At 36.6% G+C, this 26,764-nt stretch overlaps 1 protein-coding gene across 4 annotated transcripts in view; it reads left to right on the top strand.

Annotated features, from left to right (window-relative positions):
- Positions 1-26,764, top strand: part of GABRB1 (gamma-aminobutyric acid type A receptor subunit beta1) — a 433,789-nt gene that overhangs the window by 323,730 nt on the left and 83,295 nt on the right. For all 4 annotated transcript variants that reach the window (XM_054485740.1, XM_054485739.1, XM_054485738.1 and 1 more), the window contains one exon: positions 2,720-2,802. In XM_054485740.1, the coding sequence (XP_054341715.1) occupies positions 2,720-2,802 (83 nt within the window). The remainder of the gene's footprint in view (positions 1-2,719; positions 2,803-26,764) is intronic.

The raw sequence follows: 26,764 nt of genomic DNA on the forward strand, positions 1-26,764 counted from the left end.
TTAGGGTGTTTGAATCACTATGAGACTAAAAAAAAGAATGTTGCAGAACTGTATTTTTAGACAACAAAAGATATTCATGATGTATTAAGTGAATAAATTAATTAACCCATATGATCATAGGAACAGAAAGCACCGTGTTTTGTAAAACATTTTGAAAAAAAATTTTAATTAAACTTGAAAATTCCTTTTGCTCTGATGTAATGCTTAAATAAATTCAAGTAAATTAACTAATGTCCTGTCTAAGAAAGGCTTCAAAGGGTATGTGAAAATGTTCACATCTGTGAGCTTTCATCTTTCTTAATGAAAGCCAAAGGAAAATTGGAAAGAGGTAGGGTTTTTCTTTTTCCTTTAGGAAAAAGAAGGCTTTATTGCTGATAGTTTAGCGCAAATGACCAAAGCAATAACTCACCTTGGAAGCCTCAAAAATACTCTGAGATATATATATATATATTCACATACGGTGAATCATCCTTGTATCCCAGTAACAAATCCCTCTTGGTCATTGTATATAATCCTTTTAATGTGCTATTGAATTTAGTTTGCTAATATTTTGTTGAGGATTACATTACTTTCATAACTTATGTAACAAATTTATCATTTGCAATCGCCATATTTTAATGATATCCCAGTAAAGCTATTAAAATATTTTGTGACTAAAAATTTTAAAGATAGGCAGATTGAGTTTGTCTTAACTTTGTTGCCCATAAGTGGTGTGAGTTTGCATTAATTAAATTATCTCCTTGCAACTCAGTCCTCTCATTAATCAAAGCACCTACTACACAGCATTGCTGTGAGAATTAAAAGAGATAATGTGTGCAAAGCTTTTAGCCCAGTGCCCTGTACTTAAGAAGTGCTCCCCAAATGATGATCACTATTATAGCTGTTATTATCTCATGACCCTTTCCATTTTTATTATCACCTTAGCAAAGTCTGTGCTACTATCTGCAGAATTTGTGAATGGGAGGAATCTACGTTATACATAAAAGCTTATCTTCCTCTCTTGCTACAACAAAATACAACATCATCATCATCATCAACAACAACAACAACAAAACCAGCCTCCTGTGACTTACGGTGCCTCACACTTGCCACTATTAGAGAGATTTGTAAGATTTATCTCTGAAACTCTGGTCCACTTACATTCAGCAGGTAGCATATAAGCAGGGAAGAAACACTATCCTAGGATGAGAGTTAATAACATATTCCCCACCCCCAGTTGAGCTTTTGTGTTTATTCAAACTCAAGGACCCTAACTCTACATATCCTATCTGGACTTCATTATCTCTCCATTTTCTCTTGCCTGGGATGTTTTTCTGGTCAGTGAAGTCTGAGAGTAACTAAAATTCAGATGGTGAGTCCACATTTACAAGTTTTTGATTCACTTTTGAATTGACAAAGAACTTTTAAAAATGTAACGGTCCTCCCCATAAAGTGTAATCATAAGTTAAACAACACAAAAATTCAAATTAAATGGTTTCTTTTTTATCTTAATCTCCAGGAGCTACAATTTGAAATTTTCTAAAAATACTCTATGCAAATAGAAGCACAGCTGTGTCTTCTTAGGGAGAAAACCTCTCAAGATAGTAGCCTACCACACACGCTATTCTGCACCTTGCCTATTTTCTTTAACAATGCATCATGAATTTGCTTCTGTATTAATAAATAATAAGCTATCTTTAAAAATTTACTACAATTGTGTGGAAATGCCATAATTTATTTTCTAATCATCCTTTTGTGGGCATTTGTGTTGTTTTCCATTTTATTTTTTCAAATGAAAGGGATCTGAATATACTGTAGTACCTTATGTACACAGCATATGTACTGTACTACAGTATACTGTATAAGTGTGTATATACATACACACACTGATATATTTACATATACATTTACATGTATATATATATGCATAATCTCTCTCCCTCTCTCTGGGAGTTCAGTACCATGTTGACTAGCAGGGCCAAGAGTGAGCACTCTTGCCTTCTTCCATATCTTAGAGGAAAAGCTTTCATTTTTCTGCATTTATTGAGATGATAGTGTGGTTTTTATTTTATTAATATGTTGTATCACATTGATTGATTTGTATATGTTGTTGATTATTGCATATCCATCCTAGCATCCCAGTAATAAATCCCACTTGGTCATGGTGTATGATCATTTTCACATGCTGTTGAATTTCATTTGCTAGTATTTTATTGAGAATGTTTGCATCTAATTCCACCAGGGATATTGGCCTGTACTGTTCATTTCTTGTATTGTCTGTCTGGCTTTGGAATTAGAGTAAAGCTGGCCTCATGAAATGAATTTGGCAGTTTTCCCTATTCTGTTTTGTGGTACAGTTTAAGAAAGGTTAGTATTAGTTCTTCTCTGAATGTTTGGTAGACCTCATCCGTGAAACCATCTGGCCCTGGGCTTTTCTTTGTCGGAAAGTTTTTAATCACTGATTCACTCTCCTTGTTTGTTATTGGTTTATTCAGATTTCTATTTGTTATTGACACAGTTTGGGTAGGTCGTATGTTTTTAGAAATTTATCCATTTCCACCTGTCCTCTAGATTATCCAATTTGTTGACATATAATTATTCATAATAGTCTCTTAAAATCTCACAAAATTTTGATGCCTTGTTTCTGCCAACTGGTAAACATGATTTGGGGCTAGGAAGCCTGGAAATGAAATGTCATCGCTTTTGTAATGTTTTCTTTTTTCTCTCTCCACTCTATCAGAATCACAACCACAGCTGCATGTATGATGGATCTTCGAAGATATCCACTGGATGAGCAGAACTGCACCCTGGAGATTGAAAGTTGTGAGTTACTTGGACAGGGGAATGAAAAAGAGGGATTCTTCCTTGACCCAGTTGAATTCAACTTCTCACTGAGTTAATTAGCACCAGGATTTTTTAGCTGCGCTTGTCTGACAAGTTTTCAAAGGGTTTTTATTGGTGGCTCAAGGGTCATTTCAATGAAGTTATCATTTTGAATAATTAGGGAAAGTTCACTTATTTTAGCTCAACAATTTATAAACTCATACTTTCTCCTTCTCAGAGTGTAGTTTCTCCCAAAGCCTTCCAATATCCAAGCTGCATTAAAAAGAAAGGAAAGATATTTTAATATGAAAAGAGTTTGTGAGATTGTTTTGGGTTCTATCATCTGTTGACCTAAACTATTGTAAATTGTCTTTTAGAAAAACATTATGTTGATGTCTTGTGTGAATAATGTGTCTTTCCTCATGAAAAGAAAAAGATGATAAATTGCACTCATGGGGCTTATGCTTTGCGCCAAAGACGTAATGGTTTTTAAGTCTAGTGACTGATTTTCGTTTGTCCTCTTGGGCTGCTTTTTCACTGATCGTTTTCTTTCTTTTTTTTTTTTTTGAGACGGAGTCCCACTCTGTCGCCCGGGCTGGAGTGCAGTGGCGCCATCTCCTCTCACCGCAATCTCCGCCTCCCGGGTTCACGCCATTCTCCTGCCTCAGCCTCCAGAGTGGCTGGGACTACAGGCGCCCGCCACCACGCCCAACTAATTTTTTGTATTTTCAGTAGAGACGGGGTTTCATCGTGTTAGCCAGGATGGCGCTTTCTTAACAATTCAAATATTTTAGTCATGAAGATTTAGTCTGATTGACTATCTTTTTGTGATTATTTCTCAGCCATCAGCCTGTAGGTATTTGAGACCATTAATTGTGAATACCAAAGCTAAGCCATTTCTTGGTTTTCAGAGGAGCAAAAAAGTGCAGTAGCTAATCAGACCATTACTATAGTACCACTTAATGTAATGTTAGAAATTGACAGATGTTTATTTAGATCATCTAAAATACTTTCTAGATCTAAACATTAAGAAAGTAAAGGAAAATGGGAAAATTCCAGGTGATTCTATAGTACTGTTGAAGAATAAATGTGCTTCCCCAGTGTCTCATGACTGAGCAATTACATTAACCTTCTAGTTCCACTATATATATGGAAATAGATGAAGATGTTAATGTAGATATAATTACAAGTTTAAACATAGACATTGACCTACTACCACTAAAACCTAGAATAAACAAGAAAATTCATGAATAATTCTCCAATCAATATTCTAATTTTAAATCTCATTATATAAAGAAGTTACTAAGTATTGAAAGGTGTTTATATATAAAGTATTGATGGTAACTTTTGGTTCAGATATCAAAAATGACCACATTCAAATCATAGGAATGAACTATGTAAACCCAATCATATAGCTACTAATAGCTAATAACATTTTATAAATAAGGCAGAACATTAGTTCGACAAGTAAATCATTACTTTTGGAACTGATATAGAAAGAGAAGGATAACTCATGGATTACCCATACATATTAGTTGTTTGTTACCCTTGACCACTCTTCCATTGACTTTGTGATTTTTTTACCTTGGCTTCTGCTGGAGAATATTGACATACAGCAACCTCTTGAAATTCCAAGACCTTATGAATTGTATCATTTGCTTAAAGGAGCAATGAATTTTGACAAATACTTGAAATTGATTCTGTGTTGTAAATTGTAAGTTCTAAAATTATCAACACTTTCTCCCAAAATGCATATTTTATTTATGATGGAAACTGAGTTTTTCTATTATAAGTTGATATTTTTCTTTAAGTTTGAAGATTTCTTTAATCATATTTTAAAAAGATGACTTTAAGTCCATTTAATATAATTCATAATGATCAAAACTATAAATGAAGCAGAAATTAAATGTAACTTTTGTGGGGATGGGATGAGGGAAGTCCAGGCACCCAGATAGCCCAAAGTAATCATCAAATATGATGTCAGATAATAGGTGGTGACCCAGGCATATGACAATCACTGAGGCAGTTTAGCAAGATGCAACTAGTTGTCTAGACATATAGATGAACACAGTAACTGAGACTCTAAAATAAGCTAATATGTACAGATTTGAAAAGATGGTAATTATCATCAAAGTGATCCAGCAGCTGGTCACAGAACTACAATTCCTAGATACTTACCTAAAACAAAGCAAAAACTCTTGACTGTAAGAATTTGGATAATGAGGAGTCTACAGAGGCAGGAACTTAGGAGAAAGATTTGCATGACTAAAGCTGGGTATTATATAACACCTTTGTGACATAAGTATTTGTAACAACACTTGAGAGATGATATACTTGAGGCTCAAAGAAGTAAAATAACTTACCCAGAGTCACAGAGCAAAAAAAGTAATGGAGTAAGAATTCAAGCCCAAGTGTTCTTCTCTTCATCATGGAATCTTGAATCAACAGGTGAGTAAGGGAGCATAGCATCAATAATTAGAAGTATAGGTTGGTCACGGCAGCTCACACCTGTAATTCCAGCACTTTGGAAGGCCAAGAAGGGTGGATCACCTGAGGTCAGGAGTTTGAGACCAACCTGACAAATATGGTGAAACCCCATCTCTACTAAAAATACAAAAATTAGCCAGGTGGTGGCATGCACCTGTAGTACCAGCTACTCAGGAGGCTGAGACAGGAGAATTGCTTGAACCTGGGAGGCAGAGGTTGCAGTGAGCTGAGATCATGCCACCGCACTCCAGCCTGTGTGACAGAGTGAGACTCCATTTCAAAGCAACAAGAACAGCAACAACAACAACAACAATAATAATAATAATAATAATAATAATAATAATAATAATTAGAAGTATAGCGTTAACTGGAAACACTCTTGGCTAGGTTGGAAATGCTGACTCAACCAAAGGCTCGTCTGCATTTCCTAAACTATCCCTGATAAAGTTCAGTATAGATCCCAGAAGCTGAATTTCGCTTTTAGATCAAGGGTCAAACAATTGCAGCTACAGAGAAGGTAGGTTGTGGATGCAGAAAACCAGGCAGGCATTGATTCTGTTGATGTTACCCTTAAAAAGAGAAGCTTCTGATGAAAGCATAATTTAACTTCAACATTTTACTTAAAATGAATCCCTTATTAACAATAGATAAACCAACATAGAGTTCCTAAATGTTAAGAATAATAATTTTAAGCAGTGAATTAGCATATGCCAATGTGGAGTTTCAATGAGCTTTGCTTGTTTCTACCTAAGTATATAAACAATATGTTGCTAGGTTTTAATAAATATTGAATAGATCATTCATCTATTTTTTAACTTTTCACAAAGAAACGTGTTATTTTCTGAAACAGCTCTTTCTGACTTGACAGTGTATCAAGACTATACTGAGCCTTAAAGTGATTACAAATGAGAGGCTGTAGTGTCAGTTGGGAAATAAAAATGATAAAATAGACATCCCACTGATATAAGATTGAACCAATCATACGTTTGTGACCAACAGAGTGGAAACTGCCTGCATTACAAAATCCACTAGTTCATATGCTCTCCCATCACAATCTCAAGGCTGGCAAAATGTTTTCCTTGGTTGGGTCCTTTGAGACAAATTAAAGATGTTTTGTTTAACTTGATGTCATCTAATCAAGTAAAATTGAAAAAGCCATAAAGCCTTGTTAAATTGAAAGTTTGCTTGAACTTGGAGCAGATTAATAGCTCTGTAGCCCTGGGATGCTATAAAAGGAGTTAATGGTATATACAAAAAGCAATCAAGGAATTTAGTCTAAAGCATATTTGGAATTTGAAATCAATAGCAGTATCATGTGAGGGTTTGATAGCCACAAGCATCATGGAGATATGGAAAGAGCTTGGAGTAATAATGATGAAGGAATCAGGTAGTGCAGATTAAAAAAGATCCAGACCCTAATCTCATCCACTCATTTACAGTAGATGTTGTCACCTCACCACACCAAAATAATAATAATAAAAGAAAAAGCCATTTCAGGCCTGAAATCTCTCATTTTCACTCATCTTCTTTAAACTTCCTCATTCTTCACCACCATTCCGAGTTAGTTCTCTGTATTTCACAGGAAGATGTGTTTCTATTTCTTTCTTAGGCTGGCCCTGCCCACTGTGCTTAGAATTGCATCCTTTCTTCCTCCTCTGGAAATTGATTATCTCTAGTCCACACACATACCTCACCCCTGAGCTCTCAGATCCTCAATCCTACCCTGTCTACCTCTTTTCTCACAGCCTGTAAACAAGCTGAAAACTCTTCTCATCTTAAAACACCTCCACTCTATCCCCACACTTCCCTGAAGATTTTTTCCTAATCTCTCTTTCTTTTTCTCCAAAGTACTTGAAAGGATAATCTATATCTGTTGTCTATTGCCTCAACTTCCTTTCAACCCACTGCAATCTGGCACCTGCCTACCCACCTCCCACCTCTGCTAAAACTGTTCTCAGAAAGGTCACAAAGGACCTCTTTACATTCAATCTTATGCTGTGGCTCTCAGATTTATATCTCCAACTGAGATCTCTTCTGAGCCCCAGATTGATGTACTAGCACTCTTCTTGGCATGTCTGTTTTGATGTTTCAAAGGTATCTTGAGTTTAATTTGCTCAAAACTTTATTCTTGATTTTTCCCTTTCAAATGAATTTCTTCCTCAGTCACTTTAATCTCACTATCTGACCATAATCCTGGGATTAATTGTTAACAGCTCCATTTCTCTCAAACTCTGCTGATCCGTTCTATTGCAAGTAGCATCTATTCTACTTGCAAAATATTTATCAGGCCCGTCCATTTCTCCCCCACTCTATTGCCACCAGTCTTTTCCAAACTATCATTACTTTTTACCTGGACCATTGTAGCTGCCTTTTACAGTCTTCTTGCTTTCACTTTTGACTCCCTATAACCCAATTTCTGCCCAGCAGCCACAGTGATCTTTGCAAGATGTAAATTGGATCATATTATTTCTCTGCTTTAAAATATTCAGGCCGGTTGCGGTGGCTCACGCCTGTAACCCCAACACTTTGGGAGGCCAAGGCAGGCAGATCACAAGGTCAGGAGTTCAAGACCAGCCTGGCCAACATGGTGAAACCCCGTTTCTACTAAAGATACAAAAACTATCAGGGCGTGGTGACACATGCCTGTAATCCCAGCTACTCGGGAGGCTGAGGCAGGGGAATCACTTGAACTTGGGAGGCAGAGGTTGCAGTGAGCTGAGATGGCGCCATTGCACTCCAGCCTGAGGGATAGCCTCAGACTCTATCTCAAAAAAAAAAAAAAAAAAAAATCAAAGACTTCTCACTTCACTGGTAAAACTGTCCACTTCTTAACTTGATCTTCAAGCTCTCGTGTGACTTGACCTTTCTCATTATCTTCCTCACTATCTTGAATCCCATCTGTCACCATTTTCCTCTTGCTTACTGTATACATTACTCCAGCGCAATAGACTTTGTTTCTGGCAGACCATATTTTCTCTTATCCCATCATCATAACTTTCTCGTTTCTTCTGGCTGAAATGCTTTTCCCCACCATAGTTCTTTTGGCTTCCTCTTCTCATCCTTCAGTCCTCACCTCACATGCCACCTTCGATAGGAGGCTTTCTTGAGACTCCTCCAATCTAAGTTAGGAACCAGTAGTTATTCTCTTTCAAAATTCTTTTTTAGTTTCCCATTGCTATTGTCTGAAAGTTTGTATCCCTCAAAAATTCATATATTGAAACCTAACCCCCAATATAACGATATTAAGAAATGTAGCTTTTGGAGGTGATTAGATCACGAGGGCAGAGTCATGAATGGGAAAATGGTAATCCCCACTTATTTACAGTTTTGCTTTTTGTCTGAAAATATTAAATGGAAAATTCCATAAATAAACTTTCATCAGTTTTAAATTATACCTTTGATTGGAGCATGATGAAATCTCCCACGATCCTGCTGTGTCCTGGCTGGGACATAAATCATCCCTTTATCAGTGTATCCACATGTATATGCTGTCTATACTTCCTACCTATTAATCATTGACACCGTCTGCTCCTGACATCATCATGGCTTGATGATCCAGGATCACCCAAAGCAGATGATGCTCCCTTTGATATATCTTCAGAAGATCAATAGTAACCAAAAGCTATGTCACAATGCCTACGTCATTCACCTCATTTTATCTCTTCATGCAGGCATTGTATCATCTCACATTACAAGAAGAAGGGTGAGGACAGTACAATAAGATATTTTGAGTGAGAGAGAGCACATTCATATAACTTTTATTACATCATATTTTTATAACTATTCTATTTCATTATTAATTATTGTTAATCTCATACAGTGCCTAATTTACAAATTAAACTTTATCATAAATATGTACATATAGAAAAAACATAGTATATGTAGGGTTTGGTACTATTTGCAATTTCATGTATCTTCTGAGGGTCTTGGAATATATTTCCTGAAGATGAGGAAAAACTACTACAGTGCTCTTATAAAAGAAGCCCTGAGATCTACCTTGCCTCTTCCACTATATAAGGACACAGCTAGAAGGTACCTTTTATGAACCAGAAAGTGGGCCCTCACCAGACACTAAAATCTGCCAGTACATTGATCTTAGACTTCCCAGCCTATGTAACTGAGAAATAAATGGCTGTTCTTCATAAATTACCCAGTTTATGGCATTTTGTCATAGCAATCCAAATGAACTGAGACATCTATGTCATAGTAGTATTTGTTTCCATGTTTGTTGTTTCTTTCCCCCATAGATTATAAACTTCCTATGAGGGAAGGGATCGTTTTGCTCACCATTCAATCACTAAACCTAGTTTAGTACCTGAAAATAAATATTTGTGTAGTAAATGTATGCTAAATTTCTTGGCTTCATACTTTTCAAGTCATTTGACTTTTAGAATATAAGTCTAGTTTAATTTTTTCAGATGAGATTTAAGGAGGATATTTTTACTTGCAATAAAATATCATTTCATTTATACATTCATTTATATACTTTATACAGTCTTTCATTTGTATAATTTTATATTCATGTTTTAAGACCATCTCAGCTGGGCACAATGGCATGGGCCTGTAGTCCCAACTCTCTGGGAGGCTGAGCTGGGAGGATCACTTGACTCCAGGAGTTTGAGTCCAGCCTGGGCAACATAGTGAAACCCTATCGCTTAAAAGAAAAAAAAAAAAAAAAAGAGTAGGAGCTCTTTAAATGAAAAAAAAAAAAACTATTTCAAAAATTATAAAAGTGTTAACCAACAGCCAGGTAAGGAAAGATCTAACATTTAAATTACTTTAGGAATTTTGAAGGGTGGTAAGTGTAATGAAACTATGAATTTTTTTGTTGTTGTTTCATCATAAGGCATTAACTATGTTCTTCCTACTTACACTACGACCAAGTTTTCAGACAAAGGTAACACATAGTGACACCTGGTTACTTTTATACTGGTTTCTTGTTTTAAAAAATGGTTTGGTAACTTTTAACCTAGGCCTTGTCGTATGTATTTAATCTAATGAACTATCCACTTAATCCATCTGTTTAACTCTCAGAAGACTGTCATTGTCTTAATATAAATATCTTGATAGTAACAACATGTACACAGAATGTAAAGCAATAGTCATATTTAATTATTTCCAAAATAAAATTATTTTCTTGTCTACAAAAAGAGCATGTGATAAGAAATAACTGGGTCAAATGGTATTTCTAGTTCTAGATCCCTGAGGAATCGCCACACTGACTTCCACAATGGTTGAACTAGTTTACAGTCCCACCAACAGTGTAAAAGTGTTCCTATTTCTCCAGTTCCTCTCCAGCACCTATTGTTTCCTGACTTTTTAGTGATCGCCATTCTAACTGGTGTGAGATGGTATCTCATTGTGGTTTTGATTTGCATTTTTCTGATGGCCAGTGATGATGAGCATTTTTTCATGTGTCTTTTGGCTGCATAAATGTCTTCTTTTGAGAAGTGTCTGTTCATATCCTACGCCCACTTTTTGATGGGGTTGTTTGTTTTTTTCTTGTAAACTTGTTGGAGTTCATTGTAGATTCTGGATATTAGCCCTCTGTCAGATGAGTAGATTGCAAAAATTTTCTCCCATTCTGTAGGTTGCCTGTTCACTCTGATGGCAGTTTCTTTTGCTGTGCAGAAGCTCTTTAGTTTAATGAGATACCATTTGTCAGTTTTGGCTTTTGTTGCTGTTGCTTTTGGTGTTTAACACATGAAGTCCTTGCCCATGCCTATGTCCTGAATGGTATTGCCTAGGTTTTCTTCTAGGGTTTTATAAATCATGCTGCTATAAAGACACATGCACACATATGTTTATTGCAGCACTATTCACAATAGCAAAGACTTGGAACCAACCCAAATGTCCAACAATGATAGACTGGATTAAGAAAATGTGGCACATATATACCATGGAATACTATGCAGCCATAAAAAATGATGAGCTCCTGTCCTTTGTAGGGACATGGACGAAACTGGGAACCATCATTCTCAGCAAATTATTGCAAGGACAAAAAACCAAACACTGCATGTTCTCACTCATAGGTGGAAATTGAACAATGAGAACACTTGGACACAGGAAGGGGAACATCATACACTGGGGCCTGTTGTGGGGTGGGGGAGGGGGGAGGGATAGCATTTGCAGATATACCTAATGTTAAATGACGAGTTACCGGGTGCAGCACACCAACAGGGCACATGTATACATATGTAACTAACCTGCATGTTGTGCACATGTACCCTAAAACTTAAAGTATAATAAAAAAAAAAAAGAAATATCTGTCCACCTGGTGTTATAAAATGGCCTAGCTTAGATATGGAAAATGTTCTGAGAAAATGGGAGGTTTGCAGAATTGAAATATTAAGTTTTATTTAAGTAAAGCACTACATTAACAACTGGAAATAAAATTTTTAAAGTATAGTTTTCAGACATAAGACATGAGTAGTTCTATAAAAGTCTGCCCTTGAATGGTCACATCTGGAGAATTATGTCCAGTTCTTAATGCCATTTTAAGGTAATTTCATTCAGAAAGAGGAGACCAAGATATCTGTAAGAAAAATATAAGGAGGCATAGCAGACATTCTGAATGTTTTAACGTGCTATCATATAGCAGATGAAACTACGATCAGAGTTGCCCAGTGTGTTATTCATAGTTCTTCAGAGAAATAGAGCCAGTAAGCTAAACATATCCTACTGGCTGTATTTTATATAGAATAAAATATATAATGTATAACATAAAATATATAATTTAATGTAAAATACAGCCAATGAAGCCAATAGGACATGTACAGCATATACATATATATGGAATATATAGCATATATAAAGAATATAGAGAATATATATTTACATATTTTTAGAAATATACACATTTAGAAATATATATATATTTAGAATAGAAGCCTTTCCATTCTAAATGGCTACCAATACTATTCCCTCTGCCTCTCTCTCTTGCTCTCTGTCTCTCTAGATATCCCACATATATACATATAAATATTGGTATATGACATATATAAAATATACATATATCTTATCTCTCTATATAGATATCATATATATGATACATGGCTATCAATACCACTACATATATAATAGTATATATTATATACCAATACATGTATATAGATATATATACACAGAGAGAGAGAGAAAGATAGATAAAGTACAGATAAGATATATATCTATATAGAGAGCGAGCGAGAAATAAGAAAGAGAGAGAAAGACAGATTTATTATAAGGAATTGGCTCACGCAATTATGGAGGCTGAGGATCTCAAGATCTACAGAGTGAGTCAGCCAACTAGAGAGCCAATGGTGTAAATCCAGTCCCAGTCCAAAGGCTTGAGAACCAGAATTGATAGCATAACTCTAGTCTGAAGACCTAACAGACTCAAGACCTAGGAAGTACTGATGTTTCCATTTGAGTCAAAAAGCAGGAAAAAACCTGATGTACCAGTTTCAGGGTAGTCAAACAGGAGGAATTGTCTCTTACTCAGGGGAGAGTCAGTTTATTTGTTCAACTCAGGCCTTCAACTGGTTGGATGACACCCACCCACGTTGTGGGGGGCAAGCTGCTTTATTCAGTCTACTGATTTAAATGTCAGTCTCCTCCAAAAACACCCTCACAGGAACACCCAGAATAATATTTGACTACTGGACACCTTATGGTCCAGCCAAGTTGACACATAAAGTTAACCAGCACATCCAGAAATGCTAGATTTGAACCCATTCAATTCCATTTAATTCAACTAACACTTCTTAAGTAGCGATATGTGGCTCTTTGTACTACCAAGTGCCGGTGATATAGCAGCAACAAGTAGACAATAGTCAGAAGCTGCAAGAAGGTAGATTTAGAAATTAAGAGACTCTCCAATGAGCAGCAGTGTTCATTCATGAAATAGGTCCCTGCTTAAGAAAGAACTTCCCCTACCACAGAGACACTTCAACTAATAAGAAATGGCCACATACCAGAAATAATATAGAACACATTCCTCATTGAGAGGCCAGTTTAATTTTATAAACTTCAAGGTCTCTTTTAGCCTCAAAATCTAGACTGCTGGGAGCTTATTAAATTTAGTTATATCACTAATACATTGCTTTCTGTGCCTATCTCAAATATTAATTCTAAAGTGATCCCGATTTATAAAGGAAATTAGAATATAGAAAAAAATATGAATATATAAACATGTAAATACTCACAGGGAAAATATGAAATATAGGACAATTACAAGCAAAAGCCTTTAAACCATTCTTACTTTTATTGCTGCCTGCCAAATCATTAGTTCTGATCTGAAATAATGTAAAACCAGCATCTACAACATGCTGCACACTTTCTATTCATGGATGCAAAACACCAAAAATAACAGAAGTAAATTGAACTTCATGAATGATTCATGACTTCCTTTGCTTTATGTCCCCATTGTCAAGGAAATTAGCAGCATTGGATATCTCCTTAGATAAATCTGATTTTGCCATATTCAGTAGACTACTTAATGAAAATGAATATTTCACATTTGTGTTCATAGAAATGTTAATGAATTTTAGTGCCTGTAGCTTTTTTGATGAGCAGAGGGGTGGGTGGAGAGAGGAAGGGAATATTTTTTCGGAATTAATTTATTCCTTTTTCCAGCCTGCTTCTTTGAAACTGCGAAAAAGCACTCTCTCTGAAAAGTATCTGATCTTTCAAAGTTATAAAATAAAAGCCAGTGGGGGAATGGAGTTCCTTTTCTGAAAATTAGTTTTGCAATCAACTTGGCTATAAAGTTAGCCTTATAGTTGTTCACTTCTATACTACAGACAGTTTATTTTCCATCCATGGGCAAGCAGCTGTGTAGATTGATGAGAATATCTCAGATTTACAGATTTAGATTCTGGAAGTTTGTTCTTCCATTGGTGTCATGATGGATGACCATCTTGCAACTAGATTCCAAAGAGGAAATGTAAAATAGAGCTCATTTTTTAAAATCTAAAGCTTTTAAGAAATAACCAAACACTTAAAGACACATTTTATAAAGGAACTTTGATCATCTAATACTGGACACCCTTGCTGAACTAAGGAACTTTGATTCACTTGAGATCCAAACTTGATAATAACAATATCTAATATTTATTAATGGGCCAGGCACTTTATAAAGATTCCCCACTGAGTCCTCTCACAAGAAGAAAGTCAAACCATCAAGGTAGTAACTAGCTTCAAGACAAAAATCTGTAGAGGTTTGAATGAGATTTGAACTCAGTCAATCTGACTGGCGAGTCTACAATTTAGCCCTTATAGTCTCTTGAGAAAACTTACTTCTTAATACTGTCTTCACAAAACCTTTTTCTCTAGCTTCCCCACTAGGTGTGAGTTGGGTGGTTTTAGGTGTACTTTATCTGGACAGGAAGCAAACACCTGGGAAGAAAGCACATTTTAATTGGTCCTTCTCTCTCACCAAATCTGTCCCAATTCAGTTCTTAAGTAGGCTTTATTTTTGACATTCTTGCCAGTTAAACCGAATATTGATATACTTTTAGAATAACGATTATTTTGCCAAATCACTTCTATAAATGCAATAGATCACACAATAACCAGAAACCCTTTCTCTTCTAAATGGCTACCAACACTATTCCCCCAAATCACATCAGTGTGGTGCTGGGCCTGACAACAATGGTGCTACGGTTTCAAAGTCCATTTATTATTCATAATTATAGTGCAACAGGCACTATATTCAAAGTCAATTTATTATTCATATAGATGCATTAACATCTGCAACCTTGGAAATGGACATATTCTTATGAGGGGTCTTGGATTTTCTATGAACCACATCCACATACGAATCATGAAACAAGTATATAATTTAGTTCCCATATAGGTGTCAATTTCCACATTTAAGTTGCATTATTCTTATCTTTAGGATGAAAGACTTTTAAAGGGAGCTTTTAAAAACTATTGATACTATGCCCCACCCCAGGCCAATAGCATCAGAATTTGTGGAAGGTGGGTCCTAGCACAAGCATTTTTTAAGCTTCCAAGTGGGTTCCAATATGCAGCCACATTTGACAGCCACTGCTCTAAGGTTGCCATGCATTGATTTTTTTTCCTCTTCTCTTTTACTTTAACCTCCTCTTTTAATAGACCCAGTTCTCCAAATAAAAAGCAGAATAGAAACATAGAAATGAAATAAAGTACAGCAAAGAACAGAAAATAACATGATTTTCAAAGAAAGAAATCACTGAAATGATCAAAGGAAAAATTGTAAATTATTCTTTATTTTATTTCCTCTGGCAGAAGGCTCCATTTTTCTCTCTAAAGTGCATGCCTTGAAATAGGTGGACCAATGGACCCTGCCTTATATTAGAATTAAGTGCTCCAGCTTAATATTCAAATCTATGTAATAAGTCAAGTTGTTACAGGATGCTAATCTATTTTTAAAATTCATATATACAATATATAAATACATATATTTATATAATATTTAAAATATATTTATATAATATATTATATTTATATATATTTAAAAATATATACATATGTATATTTAAAACCCATTTTATATATATATATATATATATATACACACACATCACATATTAATATGAATGTGACCAATAAACATTAATTTGAATAATGATGCTATGGAAAGGGGAGTTATCTATACTTGGGAGAGACATGGTCATCAGCCACTTTAGCAACATTCTCTGCCATGTAAAAGAAATAAAGCAAGTTAAAATGTATGTTTGAATGAATAGACAACGGTTTTTACAACGGTTTTATTATTTACAAGAATAGCTTCTCAGGCCGGGCACAGTGGCTCATGCCTGTAATCCCAGCACTTTGGGAGGCTGAGGCAGGTGGATCACCTGAGGTCAGAAGTTCAAAACCAGCCTGGCGAACATGGCGAAACCCCATCTCTACTAAAAATACAAAAATTAGCCAGGCGTGGTGGCATGCACCTGTAATCCCAGCCACTCAGAAGGTTGAGGCAGGAGAATCACTTGAACCCAGGAAATGGAGGTTGCAGTGAGCCAAGATCGTGCCATTGCACTCTAGCCTGGGCAACAAGAGTGAAACTCCATCCCCTCCCCCCCCCAAAAAAAAGAATAGCTTGTCAAACCGAAATGAAGCACAGTCTATTTCTTTCAAACATAAAAAATTATATAAGAATAATTTCTGTGTGTTAATCTTCATCCCACCACACTGTGCCCTATAGGTACTGGCTGTACTCATTTGATTGTGTAAAAAGGTAGATTTCTCAGAAAACTCCTAATATGTTATTGCATTGATTCCAAATCAATTGTATTCCTAGGATTTAGATTATGTGGACCTACAAAGTAGACAAAAAAATTTCACTGAATAGAGCCAAGGGCTTGCCTGCCCTCATCTTAGGCACTATCAGAGCAGAATGACACAACCTGTGTGAGATGCACCTTGCAGTGCTTGTCGAACATTCAGGGTCTTGCTAAAATCAGATTCTGAGTTAGTGAGCCTGAACTGGGGCCTGAGAGTCTGTATTTCAAACATTTCCCAGATGATGCTAATGCTGTTGGTTAATGGACTCAACTTTGAGTAGTAAAAATCTGGAGTCAGTATAAACAAATAAGTAAATAAATAAATAATAATTTTAAGAAAATTTTTTTAAAAGCCTGTCTCACCTGTCCTCCTCCATCTATTTTCCCAGCCTGTTTGCTTCCTAATGTGATTTAAATGGTTAGCTAAAAGACTTTTTTCACACTGTTTGCTCAGCCCTTGAATCAGAGAGTTTGAGTTTTCAATAAACTGAGGCAGAAAAGTCATTTTCAAATTAACTGAAATACATACGTCTGAACAGCAAATTTTGTTAAGTAACATTCCTGGCATTTCTTATGTGTGGAGGACTTCCAGAAATATAGTATCATTAATACTCCTAAACCCACATTAAAAATAATATTTGGGCTAATATTTTCTACGTAGAAAGGACTTATTTTAACAAAGAAAAAATTTTTAAACACTCTATTTGATTTTATTTGACTCTGTGTCCAGAAACTAGAGATATTTAGTAGAAGGAGCACATAGTTTACACCTCTGCTATCTAGAGGTCTGCAATTTAATGAGTCATTCTGGAGAGCACAAGTTTTCCAGACTTTATTTTAACTGTTCTTGATGTAAATCTTTCTCAACACAGAATTCTGAAAAGCATTTATCCTTTTTTGATGATTCAAGGTCATAACTGTGGGCATTTCTCATGATGTGTTAAAGCTCTAGCTTTACATGAATTAAAGGCAGATGTAAAGGACTTGTTCTCTGATCTTCCTAGTGACCTGAAAACCTATCTTTTTGTAATGTCTTCCTGGGCAGAGTGATGAACTGCCTCTCTATGTAATTAATGTGTCAACAGTAGAAAAGTCCATCTTAGTCATTAGGCATATTTTTACAACTTAGGACATAGGTGTTTTTCTGGCATAGTTCTCATTTTAAGTAACCTAGTCCCTTTACTAGGAATCAGTAATCGTTTTAGCATGAATTGTGAGCTTCAGGGTCTCAGCCATGGTCCAGATCCTGAATGACTACCTCCTCATTACCTTCCTCCATCCTGTCTGCAGTAACGATAGGTTCTCATGGGTCACCTGCATTCACTCAGTATCCGGTTATTGAGTTATAAGTGTTTTCTACATGAACTCCCCTATTCTTGTTGTTGTTGCCATTATTTTATATCTTCCTCTTTGAATTTGTACATGTTATATGTAGAGGGAAGGTGTGTTACATGATTGTCATCTGATTTTCGATTGGAAATATTCGGAAGTGTCCTCCCATTTGCCCCAACAAATGCAAGATGATACTCTCCCTGTTGTCCGTCTGATTATTTCCTTTGAACTGTTCATCTAGTTGCATAATAAAAGGAACAAGCCTGATTCTGCTACATTTTCACAGCTTCTTGACCAGTATGTACAGTTACAATAAAACTAAATTTTCTTCCTAGTTTCATGAAGTTTAAGAAGTATTCTTCTGCTATGTTGATACCAGGTTATAATGTTACTCTTCTTAAAGTTTTACTTTGAAGAGAATTTCATGCATAATAAACATTGAAAATTCTCTGTTTTTCCATTTGAGGATGAATAATAATGCTACGATGATAACATGACCAGAAGTAGCAAAAACTAAAGCAAAAGCATGCTTAGATTGAATCTCAGATACCATGTTCACATGCCACAAAGACCATGAGAAGGGCAATCCAAGAGTAGGTCAAGGTGAGATGTATGTTGAATGTATTTGGAGGCAGGGATACAGAAGATTTAAACCTGGCAAAGATGACACTGGACACCAGCTCTGAGACTTACGCATTACTCTGACTGAATTCACATAGGAAACATCTTTTTGTCATAAGTTCTGTTTTAGACATTCAAGATCTACACTTAGAAGTAAACTGGTCTTTCTAAATCCAAGCCCTGAGAAAATGCCATCGACCAAGTGGAAGAAAGCTGCAAGTAGAGCCCAGATCAGTGTTTAACATTTTACATTTATATCATCAATTAGACATTTAAGTGGAGATATCAAGTGAAAGTCTAAGTCTAGAGTTCGGAGGAGAGATTCTATCTGGAAATATAAATTTGCAAGTCATGATCTTACAGATATATTTAAACCCATGAATCTGAATGGCATTTCCAAGGTAATTAGTATACCTCAAGAAGAGGTCCAAGTGCTTAGTCTTGGTCAAATCAGTGCTAGAGGTTGGGGAGATAATAGAAAACACAAGTATGGCAATGATTATGTGCAAGCACATTGTAAATAATATCCCATTTAATCTCAACCATGACTCTATCAGTAGGTGCCACCATTCCCATTTTTCCAAGGAGGAAGTGTTGTTACCATTTACCAACGAAGAAGCCAAGACACAGTGGCAATAGCTAACTTGCCATTGTTCATACCTAGTAAGTGGCAGAGCCAAATCTGCAAACTAAAAGAGATGACAGTGAGGTAGGAGAAAACCTAGGAGAGAAGGGTATGCTGGAAATCAAGGTAAAAAAAAATGTTCTGGAAAAAGAAGTGATCACCTAGGACAAATGTCCCTGATAGTGCAAGTTGGATGACAACTGATAACTGACAATTGGATTTGGCGACACGGAGTGCTGGAGTGAAAGTCTAAATGGAGTGGATGGAAGCTAGACCAGGAGATAATTACAGTTATGAGGGGGATAAGACACAGTCAAAAAGTGGCCAATTAATAAGCCAGTTGGATGTGATGCAGTTATTGGTCATAACAAGGTCTAGAGTTGGGAGTGAGTAGTGAGGTGAAATGGAGGAAATGATCATTGCAGAGACCAAGGAATTTAAAGTCTGGTGTATAGAAAAATAATCCACATGTATATTGGATTCACAAAGAACTAAGAAGGGAGTTTGAAGTTGAAATAGAAGCCAAACATAGAAAAAGGAGAATAATTAACCTTGGATTGGCAGATGACAACAGTAGTAAGATGACATAAGATTCAAATTTAGGAAGGAGTAAGGGAGAATAGTCTGGAAGGGACAATAAGAAACAAAGTCACTTGAACCTGGGAGGCAGAGGTTGCCATGAGCTGAAATAGTGCCATTGCACTCCAGCCTAGGTAACAGAAGAAGACTCCATCCCCCCACCCCCTGAAAAAGAAAAAGAAACAAAGAGTCACTTCATATAACTCCGAGGCCTAATACCAGGGATGTCGAAGAAAAAGCAGCTAGGACTTCAGAGAGCTGGTGGATAAGCTATGTTTGTAAGGGAGATCAAGGTTTTGATAAGAGGAGGTGGTGAGGATGAGAGCATTGAGGATATGGGGATTTTACTTTTGATGGACTGTGTGCTTCAGTGGGCATAAAGGAGGGTTTTGGAATCATGGAGGGCTAAGAACTGAAGACAGAATAAAGAATGCATAGATCTGGCCGGACACAGTGGCTCACACCTGTAATTCCAGCACTTTGGGAGGCCAAGGCAGGTGGATCACTTGAGGTCAGGAGTTCGAGACCAACCTGGCAAGCATGGTGAAACCCCGTCTCTACTAAAAATATAAAAATCAGCTAGGTTTGGTGGCACACACCTGTAATCCCAGCTACTTGGGAGGCTGAGGCAGGAGAATTGCTTGAATCTGGGAAGCAGAGATTTCAGTGAGCTGAGATCATGCCACTGCAATCCAGCCTGGGTGACAGAGCCAGACTCTGTCTAAAAAAAAAAAAGTATAGATCCTTATGGGATGTCATTAAAACATCATGTAAAGTGCCCAGTACAGTGCTTACTGCATTTTAACTACTCAATAAATTGGGGTAACAACTGTCATGAAAGTACAGGGCAATCAGCTATTTGCTTCCCCCAGAATTCTGAGTGGCTTCAACTTCTTTCTGTAACAGTTGTGAATGCTCCTGTTCTCCAGTTTTCTCACATTTGTCATCACTGTGATTATTGCCACTGCTGCTGTCAATGTCGTCATCACTTTCCCCTCTTCAATTCTAGCCATTTTCTTCCATATCTCTTGGCTTCCACCTAAAAAGCTGATCTTTCTGTACATCACCAATCAAATCAAAGCTCTCTTCTCCTTTGCTCTGGAGCTGAATGATGACAAAGCGCTATTTGTCTCACTCTTCCTGGCTGTATTTATCTAAGTTCCCAGATGTTTCTGATTCTTTCATCCTGCAAGTGTTCATTGTGCACACGCCTTTTCTGACACCGTCAGTACTTTTAGGATGACAAGATGACTACATTCTAGTCCCTCAAAAGCTTACATTCCCAAAGTAGCATTTTTACAGATGCACCACGCCATTCTCAAGCATTTTAGACTATTAGAAATTAGATCATTGACCAGTAACTAGAGAAACCTTTCGTTGATATTTTAACTAAGCATTAAATTCCAATGTGCTTTTTTTGTCAAGTCCACAGGCTAGTGACTCAATTCCTTTTAGGCTAACTTGTGATCACTTGAAAAGACTCTGAAGACACGTATTTCTCCCTATTATTGGCAGGTTAAATATTAATACAGCTACTAGTTTCAGCTTATCCCTGTGTACCTCATTGCTAAACAGACAACTTTTCAACATTCTTTTGTGTGTTCTACGAAGCACCATGCAGATGATTGCTCAGCCTGCTTGGTAGAAAAGGAGGTGATGTGACAAGGAATTTAGCTCACAGTTCCTCTTCCTAATTCCCAGGAAAGAAATATCCACTATTTGTTGCACTGAACAACTCTACCTCATACACAATTCCAGATAAATCTTCCATTTTCTTAAGGAAGAAAAATGGGAGTTGGGGGCAGATGCGCTGGTACATTTTCCAAAAATATCCATTTGTAGATTTAGCAGTTCAGTTCCTAACTAATACTTTGGGGAATCAAACAGAATGCTAAAAAAACTTGGTTAATAATTCAGATACTCATAAATCTATTTATTCACCCACAAAGTTTCTAGACTCCTTACCATGTGTCATGAACTATTCTAGGCAAAACAAGCCCCAGCTCTAATGTACCATATTATCTATTATAAGGAAGTATAAAATAATCAAAACAGTAGGAAATGTAATGCAGGAGTGATAAAGAAAAGAAAATCCAGGTGGAGGGATTGAAAGTTATGTGGTCTGTGAGTATGTGCTGTACACGGACATTCTGTTTTGGATAGGGAAGTCATGAAAAGCCAATAACACTACTCGAGGAAAGTAAGCCACAGCATCTGTGTACATTTCATAGACATGAAAACCTGGCATTGAGCTGTTGAAAGATCTGTTCAGTGCCAGCAAGACACTCAACAATTCTGAACTGTGGCTTAGGGAGAGCAGAACATGCTTCAGTGCCCTGGAAGTTACTTTTATTGAATCTTTATCAATCTCTACTGATTATTGCATTCAACCAATTATGAACAAGTACCCAGAAAGTAATGACATGTTTATGTGTGTATGTGTGCATGTGTGTGTATGTGTGTGTGGGGGGGGGGGTGTGTGTGTGTGTGAAATGCTTTTATACATATTTTTTAGTCCCAACAACAACCTATAGGAAAAGTAAGAGAGTTGTCATTAGTTCTATCATGCTGATGGAGTCACCAAGCCCGGGAGAAGTTAAATGAATTCACCAAATACATACAGTTAGAAAGTGGTGAAGCCCAGACTACATTATGGGCTATATGAGTTAAAAATCTGTTCTTTCTATTGTAGGAAACTTTACCCTGTTGAGCCGGGCTGTTTTCATAGAGCAAAAATAAATAAATACACACACACACACACCCCACTTTGGGAAACTTAATTAACTTTCTTAGGTCTCAAGGGTATTTCTGAATGCTGAAAAGCCATATTTCACTAAGTAATAAGTGACTAAGAAGAATTCTAGTTTCCCCCAAAGTGCTAACTATAACTTTGGGCATGTAAATGCATTTAGTTGAAACTTAACATTCCAAAATTTAACATTTGACATTCTGTTGCCAGTTAAGGTCTTGTCAAGAAAACAGAAGAATCACTCAATATATTTGAGGTGTTACAAGTTTTAATACAGGGAACTAAGAGCTTACACAAAGCTTGGAAAATCTGGTGAGGAGAGGTCAGAGAAACCAGCCTTGGAAATTTCAGCCTGCAGCACCCAAGCAAGGAAGGTGTAATACTCAAGGATCTCGGGGAAGCTCCTACCAATTATTTCAGTTTCTATAACAAGTTGGAGGTACTCAAATGCTCCCCAGTAAGTCTCTGTGAATCTCACATCAGCCCATGCATCTGGCAGCAGTTGCCTCCAAAATAATGGCCTCTCCTCCACCATGTTCCAAATCTGGTGCTGTCTTAGTCCATTTGCGCGGGTATAATATGATACCTTCGATGGGGTAGGTTATACACAGCAGAAATTTATTTCTTACAGTTCTACAGTCCAAGATCAAAGCACCAGTAGATTCAGCTCCTGGTGAGGGTCCACTTCCCGCACAGACAGGCATCTTTTCACTGTACTCTCGCATGGCAGAAGGGATTAGCTGGATCTCTGAGGTCTCTTCTATAGGGCATTATTCTATTCACTAGGGAAGAGCCCTCATGATTTAATCACCTCTCAAAGGGCCAACCTCCTAATGTCATCACCTCAGGGCATAGGATTTCAACATAAAAATGTTCTGTAAACACAAACACTCAGGCCATAGCAGGTACCAATACATCTCTTTGGCAAACTCAAACCTGGGAAAGAAGATTCTGAAAAAAAATTTTCACCATCTTTTCTATGAAAGCTATGGTAGCGATGCCAAGTTGACACAAGCAATCTAAGACAAGCATGTCAAAGTTACTTCAGAATTTCATGTTACATTATTTGCAAGTTTGCTGAAGCACAACCTGGGATCTTATGCTCTGACTGGCATAGCACAGGAGCAAGCCACACAGCCAGGTAGGATAATTTATCAATCACTCAACTTTCAAACCATGTAGTCAGTAAATATTTGATAAGATATTTTCATGTGTTAAAACAGAGATGGACCCAGCCCTTGTGGCACCAGCATACTGATAAGGCTTTATTCTCAACTCCATTAAATTTGCATTTTTGGGAATTTACAAGATGTTGAGTCATTCACAGACTTGGGGAGCATCAAGAGTTTAAGATTACTTCAGCCATTTTAATAACCAACTGCAAAATCATTCAGTTCAGTTATAAAAGCAATCCAAAATACCCACCAAGTCATAAGATGTCATTCCTTGATTCATTGTTTTGATCTCACAACACCAGTGGCCACGCTCTCTGGAAATTAATCACAATAATCTACAACGTTTATATAACCTTTTGCACTTATGGAAATGTATTTTCTAGCATTGTCTTGTTTGACCCTCATAAAACATCTAGCAAGAAAAGGTGGGTAATTTTTCTCTTTTCATTACTGAAAAATCTGGGACACAACAAAGGGCAATAAATTATCTAGTTAATTAATGAACAATGGTGGTCTGCAAGCTAGGTCTTCACTCAAATTAGTGTTCTTCTACAGTATCACACTGCCTGTTTTGTACTAAAAGAACTAGAATCAGCACTTGATATATGAGAAATTATAGAATTTTTAAAACTCTGACCTTCTAATCATTTTTTTCGCAATTGTAATTGTTTTTCCGGCTTAAATTCTGAACCAAAGTGTCTGGAAATGTTCTTTTCTTTGTTTAATGAACAAAAGAACAAATCTTCTTTGGACAGAGCCCTTCCTTTCATGAACATCCCCTGCAATAAATAGGTCACCTGGTCACATTCATATCTACGAGTAGTTTATTAAGTCACATCTGCCCTAAAAGATCTATGCCTGACAAAAATCCTTTTAGGGAACACAAGCACTTATAATGAATTTTAGAACCAGAGAGGACACTGGAGATTATTTAGGTCAACTCCCTTATATAGAGATGAAGAGAGTGAAATCCTGTGAAGCTCAATAGCATTGAGGTCAAACTCACACAGTTAGTTACTCAGAAGTGGACTAGTGTGCAGGAGTGTGATTTAAAGATTCAGTGAGCATATCCTATGCTGTCAGTATGTGAGGGGTGCAGAAAAGGTTTTTTGTTATTTTTTCATTTACTTTTTCTTTTTTTATCTATCTGAATCAGTCTTTAGAAAGGGAAGTTTTAAACACATCTTTTTGCTTAAAATCTAGTTGTGGAAACTTAAAAGTACTTAAAAAACACAAGGCAAGAAACAAATAATTGCTAAATAATGGTCCATAAACTGGAATTTCTGTAATTCACTGAAGGAATAGATCAGGGATTTATTTTTAATACTTGTCTTATTCTACAAAAGACATGAGGCACCCCACAAAAAAAATACTTTCAATGCAAAAGGATTAAAATTAGCAATTATAGTGACTAAAACAAAGGAAAACTATGGATAGAAAAATAATAAAGCCAGACCTGTTATTACAGTTGAAAGACCATACAGTTGAAAGAAACAGACCTCAGCTTTATCACTTAGTTTTCTAATGGCTGAAGTAAATAAAATACAACTTATGATTCAAATTTTCCATAAAATAAAAACCTAGTTTACTATTCAGAAGACGTACAGTTTTTCCTAATGAGGTGTGAGGAATAGTTCTCCTGTAGGTATTCAGAAAGAGGGGCCTGAATTTCATCCAGTTCTTTCTTACAGAATCCATCAATGTGGTCCATTAGCATAACACCAAAGTACAATTCATAAGCAGCATATTAGATCCAAAATGATGTCACTAAGGGATCCAACAACGTTGTGGTCTGGCTTGTTTGAAAGGCACCATTCAGGATATGTAGAGAAATGGATCAATTACCTGACCCTCAAGTATTTCTTCCAAAACATTATTTATGGCACTATGAAAAGCAAGGAAACAGACTTCAATGCTGTCATATTTGGCAAGATGCGTGGTGTGAAGATGCTGGCTGATGGATGCTCCACAAGCTTGGATAATCAGCCAAGTAGAGACAAGTGTCATTAAGGGCATCTGAGAAAATGCCAGGACCTAACTGAATCCTGTTTAATATGCTTGTGCAGGGCTAAATACTATGGTTAAAGTCACCCTCACTCAACTTAAAAAAAAATGTCTGTTCTGGGTCAAGCAGAAAACAGACCCGAGACAGGGTTAGAGAATTTAGGAATGGCTATTTGGAGGAAATGGGACTTGAACTTGGACAGACAAAGAGAAGTGAGGAATTTTTAAACGAGGATAAAATCACACACCACTTTGGTGGGGGGAGGTACAGGTAGGAGACAAGTCAGTTTGGGATCAATGTGACTTCAAAATGCAGCAACAATGGACCAACTCTAAACACAATTCAGCTTGACCCTTTTTATGGAAATATTGCCAGTAGAAATTTCTTTAATTTAATATGACTGCGCTGGTTTGATAGGGTTTCAAGCCAATGAATTCAGTAAGTGAATTTGTTTTGATGACCTTTGCTAATTTGTTGAGTGCTGTGAAAATCCCGTGCAGACTTTCTAACAGTTCCAAAGCTAAAAATAATGACCTCACTGAGAATTCTGTCAGCTGTCCTGATTGAGAGAATGGCTGAGAATGACTGATGGACCCTGGTTGCAAAATGAGACTTAGAAATTTGCAGCCTGGCGTGTATATACCAGAAAATTAGACCTGTGCTCACTAGAGAGCATGTGTAGGGTCAGAGGACCAAAAGAATTGTAGTTACATTTATACTTAATTGAAATCTAAACCTGTACCAGGTATTCATATTATCCTCACAACCTCTCTATGAAGTAAGAAGTATCACTGGCTTCTACAAGTGGTAGCAGTAGCTCAGAAACTTTTAGTAACTTGCTCAGAGTTACACATCTAGTTAATGTCAAAGACCTTGAACTCGTGCCTTTCTGACTTAAAAGCTAGTGTTTTAATCTCTGTACAACATAGACTGTCAGCTTCTTAGGGGCTATTGCTTTAGATTATATTACTAAAGTGCTTTGGTTGATAGTATAGAGCATAATAAAGGAAAGCAATTTCTCAGAGAATAATCAAGGAATTTGAAGGCTGAGAACCTGAAATTTGAAGGCTCACTGAGAGAACCCTGTCTTCTAATTCTGGAGATGACATGTCAAAGAGTGGTAGCAAAGGTGAG

Source organism: Pongo pygmaeus, chromosome 3 (genome assembly GCF_028885625.2).
Source record: "Pongo pygmaeus isolate AG05252 chromosome 3, NHGRI_mPonPyg2-v2.0_pri, whole genome shotgun sequence".
In the NCBI taxonomy this organism is placed as follows: Eukaryota; Metazoa; Chordata; class Mammalia; order Primates; family Hominidae; genus Pongo; species Pongo pygmaeus.